Source organism: Cavia porcellus, unplaced genomic scaffold (assembly GCF_034190915.1).
Source record: "Cavia porcellus strain 051 isolate PalLab524CR breed Dunkin Hartley unplaced genomic scaffold, mCavPor4.1 scaffold_8, whole genome shotgun sequence".
Classification (NCBI taxonomy): domain Eukaryota; kingdom Metazoa; phylum Chordata; class Mammalia; order Rodentia; family Caviidae; genus Cavia; species Cavia porcellus.
The window spans coordinates 84,385,738-84,412,008 of NW_026947491.1; the positions used below are offsets into that span (position 1 = coordinate 84,385,738).

The window sequence follows — 26,271 nt, forward strand, 5'->3', positions numbered from 1 at the left end:
GTAGGAGAAAAGGTCTCGACAGCAAGAGGCCTGGCAGCCATCAATGTAACTGAGCCATCACGGCAAAATCATGAGTAATGAAACAGATTGAAATCGTGCCCCATCTGATAGGACCTCAGTGACACTTCTGTGATTCTGGGCAGACAGACAGCCTGGATTTAGTCATGAAAGTATTAGACTGAGGAACATGATGCAAAATAGCCGGCCTACGATCTTCAGAAGCACCAAGATCATGACTGCCGAGGAAAGACAGAACTCTCTCCAGCAGGAGGGGACAAAAGAAGTCACCAAGTCCAACTCAGGGCTTTGTGGCAAAGGACTTTGTTGGGACAGTGTGGCCTGAGGACAGCACCCATAGGACATTTATTTAATTTTCTGGTTTTGATGGCTGAATTGTGGTTATATAGGAGATTGTCTTTATTTTTAGGAATAAGTGAAATAATTAATTTAAATTTCAAAATTAAAAAAACCTAATCTGTTTAGATATAAATTACACATCCCTAACTAAATAGTATGTATAGCACATATACATCATCTATTTATTTGTGCTCTACAGGTCCTAACATACTATGCAGGGAACTAGAGTCCTAGGGTTTGGGAGCAGACCTCAGCTTTGTGCCAAATAGGAGGCTTCAAGCTCTGAAATTCCAAAGAGGATCCAGGAAGAGACAAGGCCAGGCTTTGGAGAACTGCAAGTACAACTGAGGCTGAGCCCTGCTTGGAAACATCTGGCCATCCTGTCCTGAGATGACGGCTTCCAAACAGACTGTAAAATCCAGACACTGGACATTTGAAATACTCTATCCCTTTGATGCTAATTGTTACATGTCATCTCAACTTGAGTAAGAACCACCTAGCCAATTAGTAAAGCTCTGAGTGTCTCTGATGATTGACAGGTAAGCTGACCTACCTGGGACCAACCAATAGGCTTGCAGCCTGGATGGAATAAAAAGGGAAAGAAGAAGGAAGTCTGCCCTTTTCTTTGGAGGAATTCTGGTCTTCACCATCACCTTTGGATGCTCATCTCCAGGCTTCAGTCGCAGACTCAGCTTCCGAACAAGGATCCACACTGACTCTGCAGTAAGCTCCAACCTTTGACTGCAACTTGTGGCTCTCCAGCACACAGAGGGCCATTCTTCTACTCCTGACTCCACAGGTGGCCATCATAAGCCTGCTTTGTATAATTGCACATATATTATGCTAAGTCTGTTCCTCTAAGGAACTCCACCTGACACAATCCTTCTATTCTCTGAAGTCACTGAAATCCCAGAAATGACCCTTTTGGAGGACTCCAAAAGCGGATATAGATACCCTGTGTGATTTGGAGGCAGACAGGAGCATTTGGATTCCAGCTCCCCAAGGCTGAAGCTCCTGTTCCTCCAAGTACATGAAGACCCCATGGCCACAGCCCTGCTTAGGGCCACTGAGGATCAAGTGAGCTAACACGGAAAACCCCCAGGACTGGGGCCTCCGGAGCAGCATGTTCCACAAGCAGGAACCGTTTCTCCTGAGACATTTAAAGTTCTTCATAAATTGTGCGTCTGTGCTTTGATTCCAGAAGTGGGGTCATCATTCTGATTAAGTGAAAGGTAGCAGGGTGACCACAGATAGCAAGTGAGTACTGAATATTTCTAAATAGATGGGATTTTGACTGCTCACACCACAAAGAAATGATAGACATTTGAGGGAATGAATAGGCTAATTTTCTTGATTTGATCATCACACAATGTACATATGTTGACATATTATACTGTGAATGTGTACAATTATCACATGCCAATTAAAAATAAAACTTTAAAAATGAGCCAGGCATAGCGATACATACCTACAATCCCAGCATTCTAGAAGACTGAGGCAGGAGGACTGCAAGTTCAAGGCCAACTTGGGCAACTTGGGCAACTTGGCACTATCTTGTCTCAAAATACGAAACATAAAGGGCTGGGGCTGGAACTCAGTGTGAAGGCTGGAGGCTCAACCTTCAGGCCAGAAAAAAAGTTGCAAAGCACCTAAGGCCAGCTGAGCTGGCATCAGCCGTGCCTGGTTTTGGCCAGGGTGGACTGTGGACTCAAGTTTTGTAAGAACTGCTTTACGGCATTAGGGCTCCTTCCAGTTCATGCTGTGGGAGAACAGAGAGGCAGTGCTGTAGATACCCTTGTCCCTCTGCACTGGCAGGGGTTTGTGGTAGAAGGTGCCAGAGAACACAGCTCACGTCCATTAAGATTTCCTGAACACCAGCTGCCTAGGTATAGCAGATACAGACAGGAGAGACACGGTCCCAGCCCACCAAATGTTCACACACAATCACGTGGGGAGGAAAGTAGCTCCACAGAGATTTCAGCCTCGCAGTAAATGGCTTCTTTGCTCATTGTATGTATTAAATGTCATCCATGTGCCCGCATTTGGTGTCATCCTGGGAAAGCCAGATGAGCAAGTATGGCTCTGACCACAAATTTACTGTGCCCAGGAAGAGATGTTAAATAAACACTCCTCAGTCACTAGGGCAAAGGCACCAAGAGCTCATTCCCGTCCAGTGTGCAGGGCCAGGAGGGGAGGGACACTGGGGCTGTGCAGAGCCACATCTGCGAGGGTCTTGGAGGAAGAGAAAGGAGGCTGCAGGCAGAGAGACACTCTTGCCGACCACCCAAGGAGAGAGCAAGGAGGGTCCCCGCAGGCAGAAAGTGTGCGGCTTCGGGCAGGAAAGCAGGGACACTGGTTGGGCCTGGTATCCTGGGACCTTGTGGGCTGAACTGACCCTCTGGGCAGGGGGACAGGGGAGGGCTCAGGAAGTGGAGCAACGTGATTTGATTTGCGTTTAGAAATGCAAGTGGGCAGAACGGTGTCGGGGAGATGGGTTAGGCAGGGGCAAAACTGGGGACCAGGGGACCATGGAGGTGACCGCTAGAACTGTCTCCCGGGGAAGTAATGGTGCCCCATCAGTGTGCAGCAGGTGGGATGCAGTGGGATGGGCAGACTTGACATGACTGGTGACACGAGAGAGGAGCAGGACCAATGGCCTGTGGGTTTCCAGTCTGGGTGGACAAGCAGATGAGGGAGGAGATTCGGTGGAATAGACAGAGAGGACTGGAGGCAAGAACAGGAACATAAGCTTGGTGTTAGAGGTTGAAATGCTAAAGACGTCTGTCGAGCGGAGGGGTAAACACCCGGGATCCGGACCTGTGACTCTCAAGGGCAGCAGGTACTCACTGCAGACAGGGTGGCCTGAATCACCCAGATGATGGCTGAATCAGAGGGAGTCCATGCAAACGGGGTGCAATGAGACCAAGCAACTGAGGGACCCTCGAGAGTGATCTGAGAACCAGAGAATGGGGTAAGAAAATACGACAGGGAGAGAACTGAGCCGGAGAAAGTTCACTGGACTCCTTTCTGTTCTCCCACACTGTGAACTGCAAAGCCAGTTCCAGCACCCCAGAGCAGGTCTTACAAAACTGACGTCCACAACCCACCCTGGCTAAAAGCACAGACGCTGCAAATCTTTTACAAATTAGCAAAGATGCAGGCCACCAGGAGCACTGGATAGGCAAATGGGTCACTGAGGGCTGGTTGGTGCACCCAATAATCACAGCACTTGGGAGGCTGAGGCAACAGGATGACAGTAAATTTGAAACTAGACTGGGCGAGATCGAGCAACCCTGTCTCAGAAAATGAAACTAAGTCCAGCGTGGTGGGACACACCTGTAAGCCCAGCACTCGGGAGGCTGAGGCAGGAGGATCACGGAGGTTCAAAGCCAGCCTGAGCTATATAAGCAAGTTCAAGTCCAGCCTGAACTATGTGGTGAGACCCTGAGACCCTGTCTCAAAAAAGAAAACCAAGAAATAAAAACCCAGGTGGTGAGGGGAAGAGGAGGCGCAATGCCCTACAGAGGTGATGAAGCTCCCGGGCATTTCTGTTTTTCCCAGTTAGTGTCACAGTGGGACACATGGGCACAGCTTAGCACTGTGGGAGCGTTGTTAGGTCAGACTGAGCCTAGGAGAGGGAGCACTCGGGTGGCTCTATGTGGAACAGGGAAGCGCGTCCCTGGGGTGCCTGCTCCTTTGGGTGGGGATGAATAACATGCAAATGAGCACCTGGCTATGAGTCAGCAGCTGAGTAACTGAGTAACCACTGGCTGCCCCGCTGCTGCTGGAAGGATGCAGCCTTCAGTGCCCTTTCCTCCTGTGCCCTCCTGACCCTGCCAGGCCCGGTCACAACCCTGGGGCAGGTCAGCTGCTGCGAAGAGCAGACCTGCACCCTCACACCAGGCTCCTGTCCCTGCTGTCACACAGTGGTTCAGAAACTACTCCTTTCCATGATTAGGGGACCACACCCAGGGAAAGGGTTCTTGCTAACCCAGCGCTGTCAAGGACAGCCCTGAAAAGCAAAGGCCACCGTGGAGATTTACATTCAGGTAAGGGCTAAGTGTTCACTGCCCTGAAGAGCTCAGGGAGGCCCGGCCCAGGGGAGTGGCGATGGGAGAGAAGGCAGGAGCACTCTGGAGAGGAAGCAGCTGGGTTTGCATCGCTGCTGTGACAGGGACAGATCGAGGAGGATGCCAGCCTTAGACATTTTCTGTAGCAAAAGAAGTCCTTTACTGCTAGTTCAGACCAACACATGATTTTGCTCTGTTACTCCATTGCTTATTTTAAAGCAGATTGGGGGTGGGGGATACAGAAGAAAGGAAGGGAAAAAGAATCCAACCCCCAAAGCCTCAGCCAGAGTAACCACCAAAACAGCCGACAGCACTTGCACAGTGACTGTTTGAATCGAATTAAAGGCCTGGCAGGGTATTCCTTCTGGCTGGCTTGGCAAGGAGAGAGACTTCAGAGGTGGCCACCACAGATGGTAGTAGATGTCATGGAGCTCGGAACAGAAGCTGCCAGCAACACCAGTATCTCAGAGCTAAGCAAAAGAGCCAGAAATACACAGCCAAGTCAACTGCCAGTTACAAACCCTAAGCATCCCCGGAAGCCAGAGACTGTAAGCGTTGCTTTAATTAATAGCTTTCTGCTCTCTTCATCCACAAATCTGTCAGCCCATGGCTGTTCGGAGTTCCAGTGTGTCAGCTTGGGGCATCTCTGCTCTCACCTAGCATGGCCACCTGGGCAAAGGTTTGTAACCACAGTATTGACTGTCTGGCCCCAGACCTGGAATGAGCCCCCGGGACAGTGATCCATCTTGCAGTGCAGGCTGCTCAGTTCCTTCCAGTACAGTGCTGGGCAGCAGGTACTGGGATGGGCTTGAGGCACACAGTGTGGGGCTGAATAAACAGATCTGCTGTTAGCCAATCATCAGGCTGCTGGCTAACCAGTGGGACCCACCTATTAGTGGGGTAGCAGTGCTTGACTATGGGGTGTTGGGAGGGCCGCGTCCAGTATTTCACATAATGCCCTGCACCGTGCATTGAAGCCAGTGAGAGTGTAGACTGTGGGGTGAAGACCTACTGTCACTGTCCCCCCCGCAGCCCCTGCATTTCACCATCTCACAGCTGTAACTATTAGAAAGCCAGTCTGTGTGGAGCTGCAAATAATCTGCCACGTCAGGATTGCAAACTCAGAAAAGCTATTATAAATGCTTTGTATTATTGCTTTTATTATAGAATTACTCATGTCATTTTAGGAAATTGTGACTATGGGTTATCTCAGGCAGTATTTACTTTTCTATCAGGAGACTATGTCAGACAGTATTGATTTTTGCTGGCACTGTCTTTCATTATCAGTTAGAAACCAACGAATGAAACACTTTCCCATTTCTGCAGGGAAAGATTTGGTGAGGAGTCTTCCCCAAAGCAGCATCTGGAAATACACTGGGCTATACACTGGTGAACATTCAACTCAATCACTCTTTTCTGTATTTATGTCTTCAGACACCAAATGACAAGTGTCAAAATACCAGTTGGTTCCCTTATGACTCCAGACATTGAAATGCGCTGCTTTCCAGGGCAGGGAACAGGCTGATGTAGTTAGGAATTCCAACATCCGAGTTTCATGGTCTTGTTTGCACAGAGTGGGCAACCAATGGAGAAGCCTGCACAGGACACGCAGGTGCTGGGAGCAGAGGGCTAAAAAGTTGGGCTGAGGAAAGACCAACATGCGGAGTCCTGAATCTTCCACTGGATGTGACCTCCAGAAAAGCTCATGGGTCTGGGAGCTGATCACCTACAGAGAGGGAAACCGTGCCGCGCACACAGACTGTTTGGTGGAGTTCACACTCTATGAAAACAGTGCTTTGTAATACTCAAAATGAGTTTAAAACCTGTTGATGGGGAGGATGCATGGATACAGGCAGAGAGGGTTCTTCAGGCAGTGAAACTGTGCGGACTGATGCCACAAGTTCTGCATTTATCTGAGGTCAGCGATGCACAGCACCGAGGGTGAGCCCCCTGTAAACTGTGGACCCCCAGTGACTATGGTCTCCGTGAGGCCTGCTGATGTGCCACACCTCAGGAAATGCTGCCGATGAGGGTGGGTACCCATGTGTGCGGGCCAGGGGATTCTCAACTCTCTACTCGATTTTGCTATAAACCTGAAACTGCTATAAAAAATAGCCTATGCAAATTGATTTTACACACACGGTCACACACACGTGCACACACGCAATGCAGCAGGGTCCTGACAAATGTGAAAATTTAAGAAATTTAACTCTTTATTGAACATCAAAGCTAATATCAAGTGTTTATTTAAAAAAATAACGGCACCTGCTTTGAATTCATTGATGACGCCACCACAGGTAAAGTTCTACGGAGGAATTACAATTTTAGGCTGACATCAAACTACGTAGTATCTCACAAAATAGAAACTCGGCAACAGATGTAATTATCAACAGTCCAGATCCGGCTCTGAGAGTGGCTATCACCTAAATGTGTCTGCAACACACCACACATTTTGTTGGAACGTTTCTTTTAGGACAAACACAGCAGACATGCTTTAAATAAATTAAAACTGCAAAACAGAAATCACTCCTAAAACAATCAAGGTACATGGCTTCCTTCTTCCTCGCAGTCAGAAGACGGTAGGTTAGTTCCACTTTTTATCTTCTAGGTTACCAAGCTCCTATTAGCCACACTTCCATTCTGCATTCATTAGCTTTGAATCTGCTTTTGAGGTAAACAGGCCAATCTCATCCTTCGCAATGCTTTATCTTTCCAGACTGTCTCTCCTTAGTCATGGGTAACCTTCTTGAAACTGCTCCCTTCTGGATAAACTTTGAATTCTAATGCCTCAAAAATAAAGGAACATGCAAAACAGGTCCATATTAATCGGTACATTTCAGCATTTTCCCCCGATCTGGATTTGACACAAAAGCGCTCCCATTCAGTGCAAAATAATTTGCTGTTTAAAACCCAACCAAAAAGGACAAAAGTAATTAGTTGCCTGAGGGAAACTGTTCCCTCCCCATTACTGAACCTATAATTAAGCCTGATATGCTAGAGAAGTGACAGGGCAATAAATACACAGAGGAGGGCAACATTTCAAGGCAAACAAGAGTGACAGGAGGGTGAGAAGCCCGTGGACAAAGCACAGCACAGCACTGGCTGAAAACAAAAGGCAAAAAGGTCTGGGAGGTTTCAGCTGACAGCGGGTCACAGGGATTTGGACCTCAGAACACCGAGAGTGTGCAGCTAAAAGCTGGGGAGGGGTCTGCGTCCCCACCCCAACCCAGTGTGGAGTGCAAGTGGGTGTGATGTTTTGGGGGTCTGTTCTGGATCTAATCATACTCAAAATATGAGCTGAACAAAACCCATCTGGAGTGTTCTGTGTTTTTAACCCTCCACACGTTATCCTTACCCTGGCAGTCATGATGATAACGTCACCAGAAAATCTGGCGCTAGGATCTTAAATCATGCAGTGTTCTCCGGCTGACCAGCTGTGTAGCCATCCAACTGGCTTTCGTTTTTAGCCATGTACGATTTTTTTTTTTAAACCAATGAAGAGGGGGCGGAATGTAAGTTGACTTCAATGTAAGTTAAATATCCAATGCCGGGATCTGTCACAGCTGTATCACTAGTTTTAATTGTATGTGTATAAAATTCCATTTCCTCTTCGGCACTGAAGAGAACAAGCAGAAGAGGCACAGTCCCTAAGAAGACAACACTAAACTGCACAGTAAAAGTCCCCTTGAAGTAGATAATGTTCTTAAAAAGTTAAAAGTGTCATGAACTTTCCACAAGACTCTAAATAAATATGTCACGTGGGTTACCATATCCAAGGGAAAATAAGGTTCTCTGCACGTAACGGGCCAACAGCTAAGAGGAGTTGGCGATCAGGCCGAGGGTTTCAGTTTAGGGTTAGAGGCTCTGGGGATTGGGAAGGAAGCTGCTTTCTAGCAGGTTCTGCAAAGGGTGCCAAGTGGAGTGGGCGGAGGGTGCTGCTTCCCCCTGTCTGCCTGCTACGCTCACGGGGAGAAGACAGACTGACGGATCGCAGGTCTGAGAAGTGACACCCACAGCAGGGTTGGAAATCCCACCCACCTTCTCCAGGCCTCCGGCAGCAGCAACACCCACCCCAGGCCCGGGCGTGTCTGCCACCAGACCCCAGCTTGGTTTGGGCATCTACGGGATGGCGCTGAATGCCCACAGATAAGCCATGCTGGCCTTTACAGCAGGAAGCCAAAGCACCACACTGTCATTTCTGCCTCCCTCCTTCCCTCCGATCTGGAACCCTAACCTGCCCCTGAGTTTGCTGGGTCACAGTGTATCCAGTCAACTTTGGAGGCCGCTGGAGTCTCCAGGGGCAAGGGATGTGGCCATGTGATGGGGGAGGTGGCAGCAGCCCCCTTGTTCTTGGTTCCAAAATATTTTCTAACCACAGATTTCATGAAATGATGTTTATTATTTTAAAAAAGCTGCAGTCCGGAATTAGTTAGGGGTGATGTTTGAACAGTTTTGTGGACTGACTACCGAACTACATTTTTAAAAAAATGTTCACGTTTAGGAATCTCACTCACGCACGCTGGGCTTGCACTAAGTGCCCCAGTTCCACTCTCTCACAGCATGGCACATCCTGTCACATTTCGTTTCCCTAGGAGATTTCCCTAAGAAAGCTTTTGCAAAATATTGCACTTAATTTCAATCCAGGATCCGCAACGTCTCCTGGAAGAAAATGGACGTGAGCACACGTCATCCTGACACCTTTGGCAAATGGTGGACGTGGCAGGAGGAGGGACCCCATCAGCAGCTGCCGCGATGTCCTCCCTTCTGTCATGTGCGCGGAGAACCCGATTCGAAGGAAAGTGACACCGGGCTGGGGGGGGGAGGGCGATCCTCGCCATGGGCCACAGACACCAAGGCTCAGTGCTTCCCCCAGTGGCAGTGTGCTCAGCCAGTGCCTCGAGATGGGTCCTGACACCATCCAAAGAGACAGATGGCGGTCTCGGCACCAGCTCCGGACCTAACTCATTCTAGGCTCGGTTGCCTTGAGCATCTCTAACAGGAGCCTTTCCACCTCCCCACGGTAACCTCGCCCACCCGAGCAGCCAGACGCCCCGTCTTCCTCCAGCTCAGCTTATCACACACTACCACCCTGCTGCCCTTGTCACCAAGAGCAGCGCTGCTTTCTATTTCGCAGGCCTCGCGGTGAGTGACAGAAAGTTCATGGCATCTGCAAAGGGCCAAAACACAAACCTGGGAGCAGTGAGCACTCACGGGACCCGAATTAACAAAGCCATCGCAGGGGAGGTACACCTGGGAGGCGGGCATTTGTCCACCAGAAGGATGTGCTTCGCCCGGCATAAGGGGGGCGCTGCCCCTAAGTGTTGCGCCTCACACCTCAAGGGCAACCAAACCCATAATGCAGACTTGTTAGGTACCAGGTACGCTTTCCCCGTAATCCAGTCCCACACAACTGACCACAGTGAAGGCCGGGTACATGCCGAGACCTACGTCACCTGCGAACAGCGGGGTAGACGACGCAGAGACTCACACACCTCCACAGGCCCGTGGTCCTGCGCTCCTGACCCACATCACATCCTTGATATCTAAAGGACTCAGGGAAAACCCAAACCCTGGCCACTGTGAAGCTCAAGAGCTACAGGGGTTAAGAGGACAGGGCTGGGCGGGGGGTCCCTTTTCTTCTGGGTCTCCAGCTACGCCAAGTGCTTGACAGACAAGGGTCTACCGTGCTGGGCTCATGGGAGGGGCCGGGACTGATTAAGGCATGAGCAGTGTGGGGACAGCTCTGAAATGCTTCACATTAGCCAAGTACGGGGACTGAGCTGGCAGCTGCTGCTGAGTCCCGGGAGCCGCAGCTATGTACACCCGGCAGCTCCAGTCCTCGCACGCTCCTGCTCCTGCCTGCGTGGCGCGTGCGCTGTAGGATGCACACAGTTTTCTTTTAAGACCAAAAGCCGAGGAACGTGAAGGCCAGGTGCCGCGGCTTCATCTCGGTATTATGATCCTCTCGATGGCACACAGAATATGGTCCCAGTTCTTACAGAACACGGCCAGGAGAGTCACAGCGAAGAAGGTGCCGAGGATGTGGAAGCGGCTCTTCATCATGGGCGAGATGAACTTGGCGATGGTGGACACGCACACCAGGATGACGGCCATGAAGGCCAGGACCACGTTGATGCACCTGCCCAGCAGCACCTTGGCGTTCACGGTGTCTGTCTGCAGCGTCTGCTGCTCCTGCTGGTGGAGCTCCAGCTTGGAGATGCGCGTCTGGCAGGACTCCAGGGCTTCCTGCGGGTGAGAGGACAGTGGGGTCAGATGCCACCGAGGCGCACGCTGCCTCAGATGTGCAGAAGGTCATCCCCCCGCCCACCTTGGACCACCCAGCGTCTGCCTGGGTAGCTTCTAGTCTCCAAGTGAACGTGCGGGACCAACGCAGAAAATGAGAATCCCAAGGCCCATATTTTTCCTGGTTTTCACAGACGGAATAGGCACACACGACCGTCAAATACCATCAGGGAGGAATTACGCTTATGTTTTCTGGCTCTGCCTATATCTGTAATAAAGGGACATGAAACGGAGGCCCCTGATAAGGGCTGGGCTTGCCTTTTGTAATGGCAGAGGGCTCCACTTTTAGCTTGGTGTCACCGTCTCCCGCCCAGATCCGGCTCTCCACCTTGGAGCCCAGCTGAGCCTGCACCAGGGCCAGAGCAGGGAGAAGGGAGAGAGGAGGAGTGCGGGCATGGAGGTGGCTCTGTGCTTGGTGCTCTTTGAATTCTGAGGTCCTCAGGACACCTCTAAGTCCTCTGCATACTCAGCGTCTGGTCGCACCTGTGGTCAGCCTCACGCTCCTGTAGCTTCCTGGCCTCGGGAAATAGCGCTGGGGCCCACACCAGGGGCATCCCCTTGACAGCCCTCCAGCCAGGCTGTAGCCCAGCTCCACCATGCAAACCCAGGTCTCTCTCCATCCACCCACTTCCTCCTCCCTGGCTCTACCTCCATCTAAGTCACCCGATCCCTCAACAGTGACCTTGCACAAATGTCCCTTTTGTGCCTCAACCCTGTGAATCACCATCTGCACAGCAACCCTACTGATCTTATAAAGGTGCATATCCATGATACTCCTTTTATAAAACCTCTCAATCTTTAACCTGGCCTCAACCACAGGGTCCCCCCTCTTGCTTCCCTTAAAATAATTTCTTATTCTTTCAAGTGCTCTGATCAAAATTTTTTCCATGCTTCAGAAAGAAGCACAAACTCACCCCAGGACTTTCGCACATACAGTGTACTCTACCTGAACCCTGTGTCTCTGTAATTCCCACCTCTCTTTTCCTGCTGATCTCCCACTCATGTCTCCAGTCTCATCTGACTGCTTCCCCAGGGAAGTCTCCCTTCAGCCTTTGCTGCTGGTCAGGAGACAGATAAGCTGCATGGGGACAGGGACCAGGCCTATCTCGCAGTCACTGTCCCCTAAGGCACAGAGCCAGTGCTGTGCTGCACAGTGGCGAAACAGGAAGGAGACTGCCTGGCAGCAACAGGATGCCAGAGAGCGAGAGAAGGCCCCGCAGGTCACTAGCCCACTGTCTAAGCTGCCTGTCAGTGTGGTCACACAATTCAAATACAGTCGTCCTCTCACGTCCTGGGCAAGCATAATGGTTCTGACACTGATTTGCTTTTCTACTGCTGATCACACTCTAAGGGCCAGGAACAGGGCTGTTACCATGGTAACCTGCAGCACGCTAGGCTACCACCGAGGGGATCAGGCTTCTCCCATGACCACACTCTACAGTGCTGGCTTCCTGCAGCCCCGGGCCTGCGCCCAGCAATGACATGGGCCCGAAACCCCCCCTCCCCCCGCCACTGCGGCTGCGGCACAGGCAAGGTGTCGGGACACGAGCAAAGAGGCCCATTCCAGACACACTCATTCACCTCTGAGAGGGCAGCTGAATCACACAGACAAAGGCGCTCATCCAAATGCCTGGGAAATGCTGGTGAGCAGCAAGGAACAGGAAAGAAAGAGGAACGTGAGTAAGCACGATGGCAGAGCCCCAGGAATGCAGCTAACCGAAATACGGTAAAAAGAACACCTGGTGTTCATTTGGGGCTGTTATTACTAGGCATCCGGTAAAGGCTTCAGTGTTTAAATGTGTTATCCCATTTGCTCCTCTCAACCTGTTGAAGCAGAGCTCTTGATTCTTTCATTGTATGGATAGGGAAACTGAGGCACAGGGCACAGGCTCATCTAGGGTCACCCAGAGAGAGCAGGAGGGCCAGGATTCAAACCCCCACAAAAGGAAAGGCCTCTTCGATTATTCACAGAAGTTCTCTTTACAGTTCTGACTGAGGGATGAAACTGCAAATCTCGGGACATGACCTCTTCCGTGAGTCTAATCCATGGGTGAAGCTCTCCCTTTCCTTATCTGATCTCTTTACCCCACCCCCAACTGTTCCTTAAGAAAGAGAAATAACCCAAAGGGTCCCTAAACAGAAAGCCTTGCAGGCCTCTGCCAGCGGCCTTCTGGACCTGGACCTGATCTAGAGCGGGATGGTGAACACTGCCCTGCTGCCTACAGGCAACTTTAACACCTAAGTGGGGGCAAGTTTCTCACACTAGAGCCAGGGAGCCCAGGCCAGCCACTCCCCAAGTGCCTGGTGTCTCCCACTCTTCTGACAGCAACGCTCTCATCAGCTCTGATGCTTTGGTTCCAAAACCGTCCCAGCAGACTCAGTGATTAGCACAAGCTCAGCCTCCACGCAGGGCAATATAAACTATGTGCAGCTGAGACTGCAGCTCACACGCTTTGGGAGAACTGCAACCTTGTTCCAGTTTTATTCCGCTCACAGCAGGGCTCAGATTTGCAGTCAGAGACAGAGGCAAAATAGCCACTGTGTACAAAGAAAATCTGTCTGGGACAGCCCATCATCTGAGGTGCAACCTCTGGAAATCAGTGTGGAGAGTCCTCAAAAAACTAGGATTGGCGGTCCCATTCAACCCAGCTATTCCCCTTCTGGGCACCTTCTCAAAAGAATTAAAAACATCATACCACAGTGATATATGTGCACCCATGTTTACAGCAGCACAGTTTATAACAGCCGGATCTTGGAAACAACCTAAATGCTCATTGGCTGAGGAATGGATAAAAAAGATATGGTATTTCTATATAATGGACCACTATTCAGCCATAAAGAATGATAAACTGGACACTTCCATAGGTAAATGGATGCAGCTTGAGAACATATTTATTAGTGAAATAAATATGGCACACGTGTCAACATTGTATTGTTTCGTTAATGCGACAAGCTGAAAGAAGAAACATTATACGTGTATGTATATGCATATAAAAATAGTTAAAGAGTTTAAAAAATAAGCAGCATAATGGCCTCCTTGGTCATCCGCGTGGCTGTTCAGAAGGAGACTGAATGCCCCCCTTCACTGAACAGAACAAGGTTCTGTCTTCCCTCCTGCACCTTGTCCCAGTCTTTTTGCCCCAGAGAGAACGACCTCAGCCAGAGCAACCACTCAGGCCACACCTGCTTCACGTTAGCCGACCCACTGTGCGCCATTCTGAGCTGACTTTTGGATGTCTTAAGAAATATTTCATGTGCAGGAAGATTTGGGTTTTTTGCTTATGCATATCCAGTTGCTCCAGTGTATTTATTTAAGGTACAATCCTTTCTCCACTTAACTGCTTTTGCATTTTTGTCAGAAACCAACTGTCCGTTATGTGGGTATCTATCCTGGGACTTCATATTGGTACCTTGGTGGTTTTTCTATCTTGATATCAATGTCCTTTTGTCATGATTGGTGTAACTTTGTGATAAGTCATGGAATTGGGGAGGGTTGGAGCTCTAATTTTGTTTCTTTATCAAGGTTGTTTAGACTATTCTGAGTCTTTTGCATTTCTACAGAAATGTAAAAATCAAAATGTTAATTTTTATGAAAAGGGTCATTAGTATTTTGAGAAGGGATTGTGTTTTCTGATCTTTATCACTGTCTTCTATTTGTTTTTGGTTTTATTGTTTTTTATTTCTAACTTCTTAAGGGAAGATATGAGGATATTTCATAATGTTCTTCTTCTTTTCTAATAAATGTACTTGGTGTTAAAATAAAGTAAAATACTGGTGGTGCTGGGCCTGGGGTTGGTAATAAATATCTGATTGAGGCAAAAAGTGTACAGAACACAGCTTCTTAGTATAGTCTGCAACGTAAGCAAGTGGAGACGTGGGGAGGAGAAATGTTGTGCAGAGGAAACACTTTGTCCCCTGTGCCGGAGCCCTGAGATCAGCAGCCCTTCCATTGCGAAGGTCTGTGGAGACCCAGTGAGCTGTCCGAGCTGGATGGCGCAGTACCTGGATGTCCCGAGACCGCTCGTAGGCCTGGTAGGCCGCCTTTTCCTCAGCGCTGGCTAGCTCCTGCTTCAGGTCAGCTGTCTCGTGCTGGTGCAGGTCCGTGAGGTCATGCAGCTGGTCTTCCAGGCGCTCGTACCTGGACAGAGTGAGGAGCGTGATCTGAGCGTGACATGTCACCATGCCTCACCTGGCTCTCGTACCCATGCTAGATGTGCATCTGAGTTGGCTGCAGCAGCCACAGGACAGTGTGCAGGTCGCAGCCAGTTAGGAGATGGCTACAGGAGCCCTGCTCCAGGCCTGGACCCCCTGCTTTGCCCTCTTCTTCCCTTGGTTCCTGGGGCGAAGGGCTCTTAAGGAAGGAACAGTGCTGCTGGCATCAGCTTCACTCTGTGGCCAGCTGTGCCCCGTACCATCCATTCTCTTTAGCCCAGCAACTTAGGTGCCAACAAAAACTGAACTTACAAATGACAGGTGGGTCACCGGTGGCATTTCCAAAATCCACATCTAAAGTATGAGAAGTACAAAGATTCCCATTCCTTTGCCCTGCCTACACCCAGAGAAAGCCTCTGTCTATTGTTTGAGACCCTATAATGTTTACTTTGAACAGGGTGGGCTGTGTGGGGAAGGCGTCTTAGCCTGGAGTGACTTTGATCACTCCCAGGTGTAGATGGTTTTTGTAGATCACGTGTTAGAATAATTCTTATAAAAACCACAATGGTGCTAAACTTATATAAAAGGGCATTTGTAACTTGGGATAAAATACACATCCAGAAAGGATTGTATCTAACATTACTTGTATGAAATTAAGGTAATCGTTTTTGGGAAAAGTCATGACTCAAAAACACAATTCTTGTGTAACAAATTAGTCAAAATTAACGACGCACATGGAAAGCTTTAAAAAGCTTCCAGGATTGGGGATGTGGCTCAGTAGTACAGCAGTTGCCTATTATGTGTGATACCCTGGGTTCTGTGTCTAGTATCAAAGAACAAATAAATAAAGATTAAAAATAGTTTCATAAAACACTTATGTTTGAAATTAGTTAACATAATCCACAAGATCTGAATTTATACTTTGAATCTTCAGATTACCTCTGAAAATTCTTTATTTAAGGTAAAAAGTGTAAGGATAAAATACAATACATAAACTGGGTGCACTGGTAAATGCCTATAATCCCAGCATTCTGGACAGAAAATTCAAGCCCAACATGGGCAATTTAGGGATTTTGCAAGACCCTGTATCAGAAAAGAGAGAAAGACAGACAGACAGAAAAGAAAGTCCATACAGACACACATACAAAGACTTCAAGATTGACATACCAAATGAAGCCTGCATGGTTACAGAATGAATTAGATCCTTACCTGATCACTGTGATGGAGGCAAATGAAACACAGATCTGAGTCAGTGTAAGGAGACTGAAACAGAAATCAAGCGAACCAGTAACTTAACATGCGTGTGAGTCACAGTCTGCATAGTGATGTGTTAGGAGACCCCTGTGTACAATGGCTCTGACTGTCAGCTCTATGGCCACTCTTGTGACATGTTATGCGGGTTGGGAAGAACCCTGGACCCCTGAGTCCCCTGCGATCTGCAGCCGCGCTGATCTCTTCCCGACAGACTCTCTCAGTGCAGCTGCTGTCCCGCATCGCTGAGAGCACGCTCGGACTCACCTGTACCGCTCCTCCTGCAGCGTCTGAGAAATGAAACCATATTCTCTCTTGAACTGCACCTTCAGCGCCTCGATGTCCTCTGCCAGCTGGACCTGGGTGTCCTTGATCTCCCGCAGCTCCTCCAGAATCACGGCCAGCTTCCCCTGGCTGTCCAGCGGGCCGGTCCCACCTGCCCCGAAAGACTGGTTCCCGTTGCTGTCGCCGGAGCCCGACGTGCCACTGGAACACTCGTCATCGCTGGCGTACTTGGGTTTGTTCACGATGGTGGCACTGCCCCCGTAGGGCCTGGCACTCGCCTCTGGTCTGAACTCCTCTAAGGAGTTTTTCAAGTGAGCGATGTTGTCGGCGCTGCCAAACTTATTCCGGATCAAGTTGGCAAACTCTCTGGACTTGTTGAAGACAAACACGGGCGGCGTGAGGGAGACCCCAGGCATGCCCGACTTGCTGCTCTCCGTGCCCTGAGGGCCAGGTCTCGACTTGGCCTGGGCATCTTTCAGGGAGTGCTGGACGTCCTTCAGGTTGTCTTTGGAGACGTCCTTGGTGCTGCGGAGGGCTCCGTTCTGCTCGATCTCCCGGAGCTTCCGGTGATACTGCTCGAGCTTCTTCTGCAGGTGCAGGATATTGTGTGCCGACTTCTGGTTCTTCTTCTCGAACACCTGCTTGATGCGTCCGGCCTGCTGCTTGTCCGCGTTGTTCACGAGTTTCAGGTACTCCGCCACATTCCCATCTCGGGAGGTCTGCTCGATCTTTATCTGCTCTGTCACCTTTAGAATCTTTTGTTTTAGGCTGTCCGCGGTGAGTTTGACCTTGTGGAAGTCCAGGATGCCATCCGGCACATCGAAGTTGAGGTTGGTGTCCGACCCTCCTCGGCGGATGCTCAAGGGCAGGCTTAAGGTATTCATGTCATGACGTTCTACCTGAAAGGGAGCGGAAAGAAGCACTTTAACGGCGGACAACCACCGTGATCGCGTCTGTGTGGCTGTGACACTCGTTGTAAGTTCCAGATTTTCAGTCCCCGAGTCCCACAGGAAAACCCCTCCCTGCTCTCCTCTCAGGCTCATGACAGGACAGTGTGCTCCCTCCTGCAACTCTCTTACTATACACCAACTGGGCGCAACACGCAGTCTCCAGGGTGTCTGATCGGCTGTCTGATCACACGGTCACTATCGGCTTCCAGGATAGAAAATGCAGATCACCGAGGTCACCGGTCAGCCTGGCTTTCCAAAGTGAGCTTTCCCACAGGAGGATGGAAGAAGAAAGAAGGAAAAAAAGAAAGGAAGTGAAGTTCCAGCAGGCACATTCATCAACTCCAAAACGTTATTTTCTTAATGAAATTATTAGACAGATATGACACAGCAATATGGTGCATGGTAAATTTTAATAACTGAGTAGCACAACCACGCTCTCTAGACATGGAGACAACTCCAAACCACAACATGGCAACTTAAAAAAGAAAATGTAATGGTAGCAGGAAGTCCACCCGACAGAGCTTTCTCAGCCACAGGCCACAGCAGTGTGGAACAGGGCAGGGCAGCGAGGGCGGGCCTGCGGGGAGACCACAGGGGTGCGTGGGCCGGGACTGCAGCCACGGCAGGTGAAGAAGGCACCGTGTCTATAAACACGCAGCCATCGAGGCTAGAGCTGGGGTCTGAATCCATGTCGCCCTGACCCAGCCCTCCGCCGCCACCCCAGGACTCTCTGTCACTGTCTTTCGGGGTCTTTGCAGCACCTGAACACAATTACCAAATAACGATTTGCAGGACCTAAACTGAAGCACTGCAGACATCAGTCAAGCTCACAGCCCTTTGATTCGAAGGCCTCGACAGAGGGGCTCCACGGAAACTGAACAGGAGGCAACATAACACCCAGCACACCTTTTCACTTTTAAAGAGACTCACAGATTGATAGCTAAAAGTTAAACTCAAGGGACCTCCCAGGGTGTGAGTGACCCATTTCCAGCAATGAGCAGACCTGGCACACGGTAAATCCTGCCCCACAGAAATCTCTACCCCACAGAAGGGAGTCCACACAACAAGGCAGGACACCACCCCAGGTCGCGGGGTCAGCCTCCTCCACGACTTAGAAAAATGACTTCTCAGCCCCTCTTTCCCACACACACTCGCCAGGGATGAGACGCGGGCTGCTTTATCTGGCAGAAGAGCATCACCCAGGAAGCTGGGAGAAAATAAATCCCCATCACTGGAAGGCTGTGGAACAGGACGTGTGGAAACAGGACTGAAGAACTGGGACTTTGCTTGGTCCTGAGGGGTGCTGGTGGGGGAGTAAGGACAGCTCGGAGGAGCTGTGGACCTGTGGCTCATTTGTGGACCCAGCAAAGACTTCGGGAAACACAGAAAATACCATTTGGTGCATGTAGGATACTTAATGGTAACTGTGCTGTCAGTGAGGCTGGAAATTTGATTTTAACAGGGATATGAGATCCAACCACAGTGTGCAGGAACTGCCTTTACCTCCCCCATGAAGTAGCGGGCAGAGCTCAGCTTTCAGCCTCATTTGTATCTGAAGGATGCTGTTCTTCCTAAGTGGACCGAACAATCCAACATCCCACAGCACGCATCTCCTTGCAGGAATTAGACTTGTGATGCTGGCCACTGGCCTACTTATCAATGAATCCTACACATTCTTTGAAACCCATTTCAAAAGTCCCTTCTGGAAGCAGCTCTTCCTCCCCTCAGAGAATCCCGCTTCTCTTTCCCTCCCAGGAAGCCCCTCTCTGCTCTGTGCTTTTCCTGGGACACCAACTGCCACCTCCTTTTCTAGTCATCTGAGTATCTGAACCCCCAGTGGAGTGAAACAGGGGACAGAGGATGTCACAGCTGTGCCCTCCAGTGGTGCCAGCACCTCCCTTGCTCACAGGAGGCTGTCTACAAACATCTGACCAACTCTGTGACACCCTTCTTTATTCCAAGGAGCCCACCCTGAAGTCATTTAAGATACATGATAATAGAATCAAAAAATGATCTCGGGAGTTCTGGCTGAAATATCCCAAGTGGAGAATTCTCCCTAGTATCTAGATAATAAATTCTGCATCATTTTTTTTTCTTTTTTTTTTTTGGCGACGGGGTGTGTGTGTGTGTGTGTAGACAGGGTTGAGATAATCTCACTATGCAGTTCAGGCTGGCCTTGAACTCACAATGATCCTCCTGCCTCATCCTCCCAAGTGCTGGGATTACAGGCGTGCTTTGCCATACAAAGATGCATAATGTCAAATGGATTCAACTAAACTGTTTTTCTGAGCATTAACATGTAACAAGTTATACTGATACAAATAAGGTCCTCTAGACTTGAAGTATAATTTACACCCAGAAAAAAGCACAGGTACAGAAGTATAAAACAGAAGGAACTCTTACAAACAATACCTCCCGCTAAAGAAACCGGAGCGCCTCTGGGTCCTCTCAAACACTACCACATCACCCCGCTCTCCGCCAGGCCACCCAGACTCTGGCTTCCAGCCCTGCACCTTACTTCTGCCTGCCGTACACACGCTCCAGTCACTGTCTGCGAGCTCCACGGGAGCGTCTTCTTGCTCAGCAGCCATAGGAAAGATTAAGTTGTAAAACAACCAGCTGACGTTCTCTGTTGAGAATTTCCTACCACACTAGAAGAGGGCAAGGCGTTCCATGCTTCCCCCACCACACTCCGCAGTAAGCGCCATCTGCCCTGCCTTCCTTAATTCCCCACCGTCATGCCATGCATCTGAGGGGGCAGTGTTCACACACAGGGGCGCCTGTGCCGTCTCACTTCACAGCCTTGACCCCGCGTGGCCCGGCCCCAAGGCCAGACTGAGAAGCACCAGCAGTTAGAGCCCCGAATCAATCAGGGAGAGGTGTCCCATGAGGACCCAAGGTCGGAACTATTCAGGGCTGCACCTTTCAACCTTTGACAGGGTGTGCGCTGCGTGGATAATTGAGAGCAAAATGTGAGTACCAGTCTGTGCCAGGAGGAGAGCTGTGAGGCTTTCACGCCTTGTCCGACCTGGACTTGGCACTCACCAGACTCCTGGGCTGGACAGGAGAGGTCTAGGGTTGAGACATGGGGTAGGGATGGAGGCTCCTGATGGCTGGTGTCGTCATGGTGGCCTGTGGACCAGGAGGCACAGGAGACAGGCACACTGTGGCACTGACATTTCCAAGCCACATAGCCTGAGGGAGACTGAGTCACATCTGTGGGCTTCTATGTGCTAAACTGCAGAAAGCGGTGACGACCAGAGAATTCAGAATTAATACTGTGCAACGCTAGGAAATGGGAACCCGAGATCTTTCAGCCTGAGCTGGTATGCAACACAGCCAAGACATGGGTTCTCTGGAGACAGACTGCTTTGGTTTCCACCTTGGTACGGCCCTTTCCAGCTGCTTCTCTCTGTGCCCTGGCTTCCTCTTCCGTAAATGGACGTAATGATTCTTCCAGAGTCCTGCACGGAGAGTGCTGAAAGGCCTCCTGGCACACAGAATGGCTTCCACAAATGTTTGCTATTGTTAGATGAATTTCATTTAAAAACATACCTGTTTGTACAAGAGGAAAACAACCTGCAGAGTGTTAACAATGGTTATTTTTGCACCCTGAGGTTATAAGGTCATTCTTTTTTTTTTTTTATCATGTTTTTGTATTTACCAATTTAAAAAAAATAAAGAAAATGTATTACTGTTTTGGCAGGAAAGATTTACTTTTTATGTTTTTCAATGACACTTTCCTGTCCCAGAATCACCCTGGCTGACAGACAGAGGGCCAGCACCCTGCAAACAGCTTTCCTGATGCGGTTTCCTTCCACAAGCAGAGGAGTTTCCACCACCTCAGTTCTCAGACCAAGGCCGAGGAAAAGCCCCCGTCCTGGACAGACGTCAAAACTGACCCTGGGCGTCTCTGCAGCGAAACACACAGGCGTGAGCAGCACTGCTCGGGACACATGCAGACTCCCACAGGACTGTCTGTCCCAGCACACTGCGGTGGCGTCACCTTCCAGCCCCCAGGGAAATAAACGGAAAGGCCAGAGACCAAAGCAGAGACACGGCCCTGAAGCCCCAGACCACAGGCTTTCTCCTGGGAGCCCTGCTATCAAGGTTGGTGAGGCTGCGCTCGGGTGGTGGACCCTTTAAGAGGTGGGGCCTAGGAGGAGGTGATTAGGTTGTTGGGGTTCTGCTCCCAGGGTGGGATTAGTGCTGATCTCACAGGAGCAGGTCAGTTTCCTTAAGAGCCGGTTGTGTAACACACAGTCCCTCCCCGCCACACTCTCAGCCCCTCTGCACACAGCAAGCAGGTTCTGTTTTGGCTCCTTTGCCACGCTATTGGGTCCCTCCAGCCCCTAGGACTGCGAGCCAAATAAAACTGTATGAGTTACTGGGCCTCAGGTATTCATGACAGCAACAGAGGATGGACTGAGATGCCCAGATGGGCATGGGCTGAGGCTCTGGGGCTCCCAGATGACGGCTGCCTGCTTGGTCCTGAGGCCATGTGATGAACCTGGGCCTACAGGAAGGACTTCCACACAGAGAGGGACGCAGGTCTTTCCCAGGTTGCCAGCTCTGGGCAGCAGGCATTTCAGACCTGGGCAGGGGACTCACACACGGACCCCAGAAACTGAACCCGGTCAGGATCACTGGCACTTTTTACTATCCCTCTCCACTGTCCGCATCTTCCCCTGGCTCCTAACACTGGGAAGATGATTCTGCTCCAAGTCCAGGCGGAAGAACGTCACGGTGGTGACAGGTGCAGCATCTTACAGCAGAAGGCAGAGCCAAGGCAGAAATCCTGGGCATCCTCTCAGGGCTGGGCTCCCTCCTGATACCAAGCGGCTTAGCTGAGGCAGGCGCTCTGCTGAGGATCTGACCTGTACCTGTGTATCTGCCATGGTGAACCTCGTTACAACATCAAGGCTTGGGAAGGTCAGCTTCGCTTCCTGAAGTCCAGGGGTCATTTGCAATTGAGCTGCGGCTCAACTCGGATTTATGAAGTACACAAGACTGACTGTGTGAAAGACCATTACTCGGTGTCCCTTAACACAGCCCACCTGGGCCTGTGTGGGCACTGTGGGCCCGATTTAGGGGACTCCTGTCAGAAACTGCACCTCAGGCTGCCCAGCACACATCACCTCATTGTATCCTGCCCAGAGCCCGCTCCCTCCCCGGAGCCACTCCATCTCAGGCTGGGCAGGGTCCATCAACACTGCTGTGCCTGAGATTTTACGGGGATCAAGCTGCTTGCTTTCTGAGAAGAGAGAGAGGCAGAGGCAGAAGATAAAAATAGGAAAAAAATAAGGGACCCCAGGAGAAGGGAGGCTCTGGTGTTGGGCACAGTCCCCCCACAGCATTCCCTGGTTGTGCTGGGCCAGGAGCTGGGGAGGCGGGTGCCAGTCAGCCTGGCCCTGGAGAATGAAGAGGTGGGCTGGGCCTGCTCCACCAGAGGCCTCGGACCTTTCTCTCCGGCCATAGACGCCAGGCTGTAAGGATCTGTCCCTCTTGCTTTCTTGTAACACACACTTATAAAATGGCCAGCTGAGCAATGGACACGGGTCCCAAGAAAGCTCAGCAAACTACTGCAACCAGCACCCAGCCCTCAGGTCTCTCACTAACACAGGCACCACGCAGCGGAGAAGGAACCCTGAAGCTCTAGGAGCCTCCTCCTGTCATCGCTAACAGAGACATCAGCGCATCCTCCAGGACACTGCCCAGAATGTTCCACGTCTGTGTTCTCGGAGGAAGCAGGCCAAGCTGTCCCCCCCCCCCCCCACTTCACATGCTGGAGAGTCGAGATCCCCAGGATCTCATGTGCACCCAGGACAGTTTATTAGTCAAGTGCCCTGGCCAAACATTTGCTCTTGTTTGTCTGGCTGAGGGCCTAGAGTGGAACAGCGGTTATAGGCTGAACCCTGAATCAGCACAATTGTGCAGTGACCGTGTCCATGGTCTCCCCGTGAGGGTATCACCCCACCCCCTTTCCCCACTCTGAGCATCACTCACAAAAGAGACTGAGGGTCGGGGGGGAGTCACAGGCGCGCTTCCTCGCTGCAGAGAGAGTAAAAACCAGCTGCTCTGGAGTTCAGGGCCCTCGGAGCCAGGGTTGGACAGTGTGCCCCTTCAACAGCCTGGTCACCCTTTCTCAGCAAACCCAGTGTGAGGGCCCAGGCCATGTTTAAGGTTTGCAAAAACACATTCCTCACGCATCCTCCAGCACTGATAAACACTTGGCACTGTCATTAGAAATAATTACCTTCTCATTAAGTCTCTACCGTGCGACAATGGTGATCTGCTTAGAGTTATGGGCACTGGAAGACACACATTTCTTTCAGATAGCTTACAATTCACACTTTGAATGGAGATGAGCTAATCCCAAATGACATTAGGACCTGGTGAAGGTTTACTATAACATACGAAAGGGGGGAAAGTTGGATTTAAAAAGATCAGCCATTGGAAGGGAGCCAGAGAAGGCTTTGGTAATGAAAATCCACAGACCTCCCTCATCTTGTGGGTAAGCTCCTTGGATCCTGTGTCCTCCCAGGCCTCCTCCCCAGGGTGCCTTGCAGGGTCCAGTGCTAAACTGGCTCCTCCGGGAAGCCTGGCCTGCCTGGGGTCCACAGCAGCTCCTGCCGTTTGCTCCAAATCTGCACAGGCCCTTGCCAGCGCTTACTCTGCTGGGGGTGGTAAATATTGGGTAGCCTCTGTGGACGCGTCCTCAAAGAGAAAGATCCTCTGAGCCGCCTGTGTGCACCACGCTGCTTCCTCATCAGGACCTCAGTGCTTGCAGAATGAATCAGAGGCTGACAAACAGCCAACTGGGGCAGCCAGTTGTCCCTGTTTACATTCGCTCAGCTGTGGCACAGCGAGCAAGAAGAACCCACAGCCGTGGTTGTGCCAAATGGATTTCACGATAGACCAGACAGCAAACTGTGTGGCTTCTGACGCATGCGAGAGGTCAGATGTCCTGAAAGTGGAACACCTCACGGCTCTCCTCTGCTGCAAGCAGAATACGAGCTATTGAATGATCAGTACATTTAGATCCACAAAGGTGCATGCTTGCAAGCCCCGTGTTCTAGACGGTTAAGTTAGGTATAGGCAGCCACACGGGGCTCGGCTCTCAAAGGAGCCAGTGCAGAAGGTGGGATGCATCGCAACCGTGGGGCAGACACACCCGCCGTGGGCCAGACCTCAAGATGAAAGACGAAATAAACGCACCCACATATTTCCCCCAAGGATAAACAACGGGGATTGAATTCTAAATAGGTATCAAGCACTGTGGGAAAGCCAGGAAGAGCTACTGATCCACCCCCTCCAGGAAAAGTCCGTTTGTCTCACGGCCTACTTGCTAGGTGACTTGCTTCCCCATTGAATCCTCATTTAATCAGTATCACCGGAGCAATTATGATTGTGATTTTTTTTTTTGCTACTGGGGATGGAACTCATGACCTGGAGCTTGCCAGGCAGACGCTTATGCCACTGAGCTAATCCCCAGCTACATTTGTACCTTATTGGTAGACCACAGTTTTGTCTCGCCTCACGCTGATTTTGTGAGTTACCATTTTTCCCTACTTTGAACCCGCCTCACCTCATAGATTTGCTCTAAAAATATCCTAGAAAAGGCAGGGTTCTTGGCACCCCACTTAGAATCCCTACTGTCTCTCTCTCAGCTTTCTTTACTCAATAAGCATATTCTGCCCTTAACCTCCCTTGTTCCTAAGATTCATTCTTTGAGTTTAGAGAACACAAACTCCTTACTGGACATCTAGTAGGTTGCGAGTTTCCTTTCCCATATCCCACCAGTACTCTAGGAGGCTGAGACAGGACAATTGCCAGTGGGAGCCCAGCTTATGCAACTCAAGGACTTACTTAGCCAGACCTTGTCTTGGGGATGGTGGGGAATGGAGCTCAGTGCTAAGGTCTTGACTTTAACCCCCCACCCCCGACAAATTAAGATCCACAAAGAACACTATGCAGGTGTGATTCCTTCCTTCCTATGCTAAGTGACATCTCTCCTGTGGGTACATCTGTCATTACCCTTAACTGAAAAATTCTGCCTGCCTCACCAGTGAGGTATGAACAGGAAGGAACTCGGAGCCTGCAGTGTTAAGTGAGATGAGCCAGGCACAGGCAGAGGGTACCACACGGTTCCCCTCCTCTGTGGACTTCGAAACTCTAAGCTGAGCGCATGGAATCAGAGACCAGAACAGTGCTTATGGGAAACCTCGAAGGGGAGGGGTTGGGGGAGGCTCTTTAACAGGTAAAATGTCACAGCCAGATGGGAGGAATATGTTTTGGTGTTCTATTACACAGAGGGTGATTATAATCAGCAAATTGTAGCCTATAATTAAAAATAGCTGGAAGAGAAGATTATGACTGTAATCATCACAAAGAAATGATAAATGCTGCAGATGATGGATAATCTAGGTACTCTTGGCTGATCATTACATAATATATAAATGTTCCAAAACATCACACCGTACGCCCTAAAGATGCATAATTATTATCTGTCAATAAAAACAATGATTGCACGTAGTTTCTTGTCCTTTAGGAAATCGTTATCTAATGATTGTGAACTCAAAAATGTAGGTGTTGTTTCCCTCCAAATCTAAGAAAGCAATGACTTATTTAAAGGAAAAGACAAGCCTGTAGAAGACCCCCTGAAGGAGGAGAGCGGTTAGGGTAAGGGAGTTCAAATTTATTAAAAATAAAGAAAATCACAACCATTAAGGATTACAGGCACCCAATAACTTTCTGATTCCCATACATTATTTTATTTTTCCTTCCAAGAAGCTGAGATTAGAATTATTATTCCCATTTCATAAATGGAAAAAGTTAGAGACTCGACAAGGGTCATCCGGCTACTATGTGCTAGATCCGTAATTTCAAACCAGGTCTCCCTG

At 50.1% G+C, this 26,271-nt stretch overlaps 1 protein-coding gene across 5 annotated transcripts in view; it reads right to left on the minus strand.

The window, feature by feature from the left end:
* Nucleotides 1-6,616: 6,616 nt before the first annotated feature.
* Nucleotides 6,617-26,271, minus strand: part of Tmcc3 (transmembrane and coiled-coil domain family 3) — a 245,548-nt gene continuing 225,893 nt past the window's right edge. For all 5 annotated transcript variants that reach the window (XM_063255309.1, XM_003475887.5, XM_063255308.1 and 2 more), the window contains exons 2-4: nucleotides 16,401-17,317; nucleotides 14,733-14,868; nucleotides 6,617-10,673 (exon numbers count right to left, since the gene is read on the minus strand). In XM_063255309.1, coding sequence (XP_063111379.1) covers nucleotides 10,371-10,673; nucleotides 14,733-14,868; nucleotides 16,401-17,317 — 1,356 coding nt within the window. In that variant the 3' untranslated portion in view covers nucleotides 6,617-10,370. The remainder of the gene's footprint in view (nucleotides 10,674-14,732; nucleotides 14,869-16,400; nucleotides 17,318-26,271) is intronic.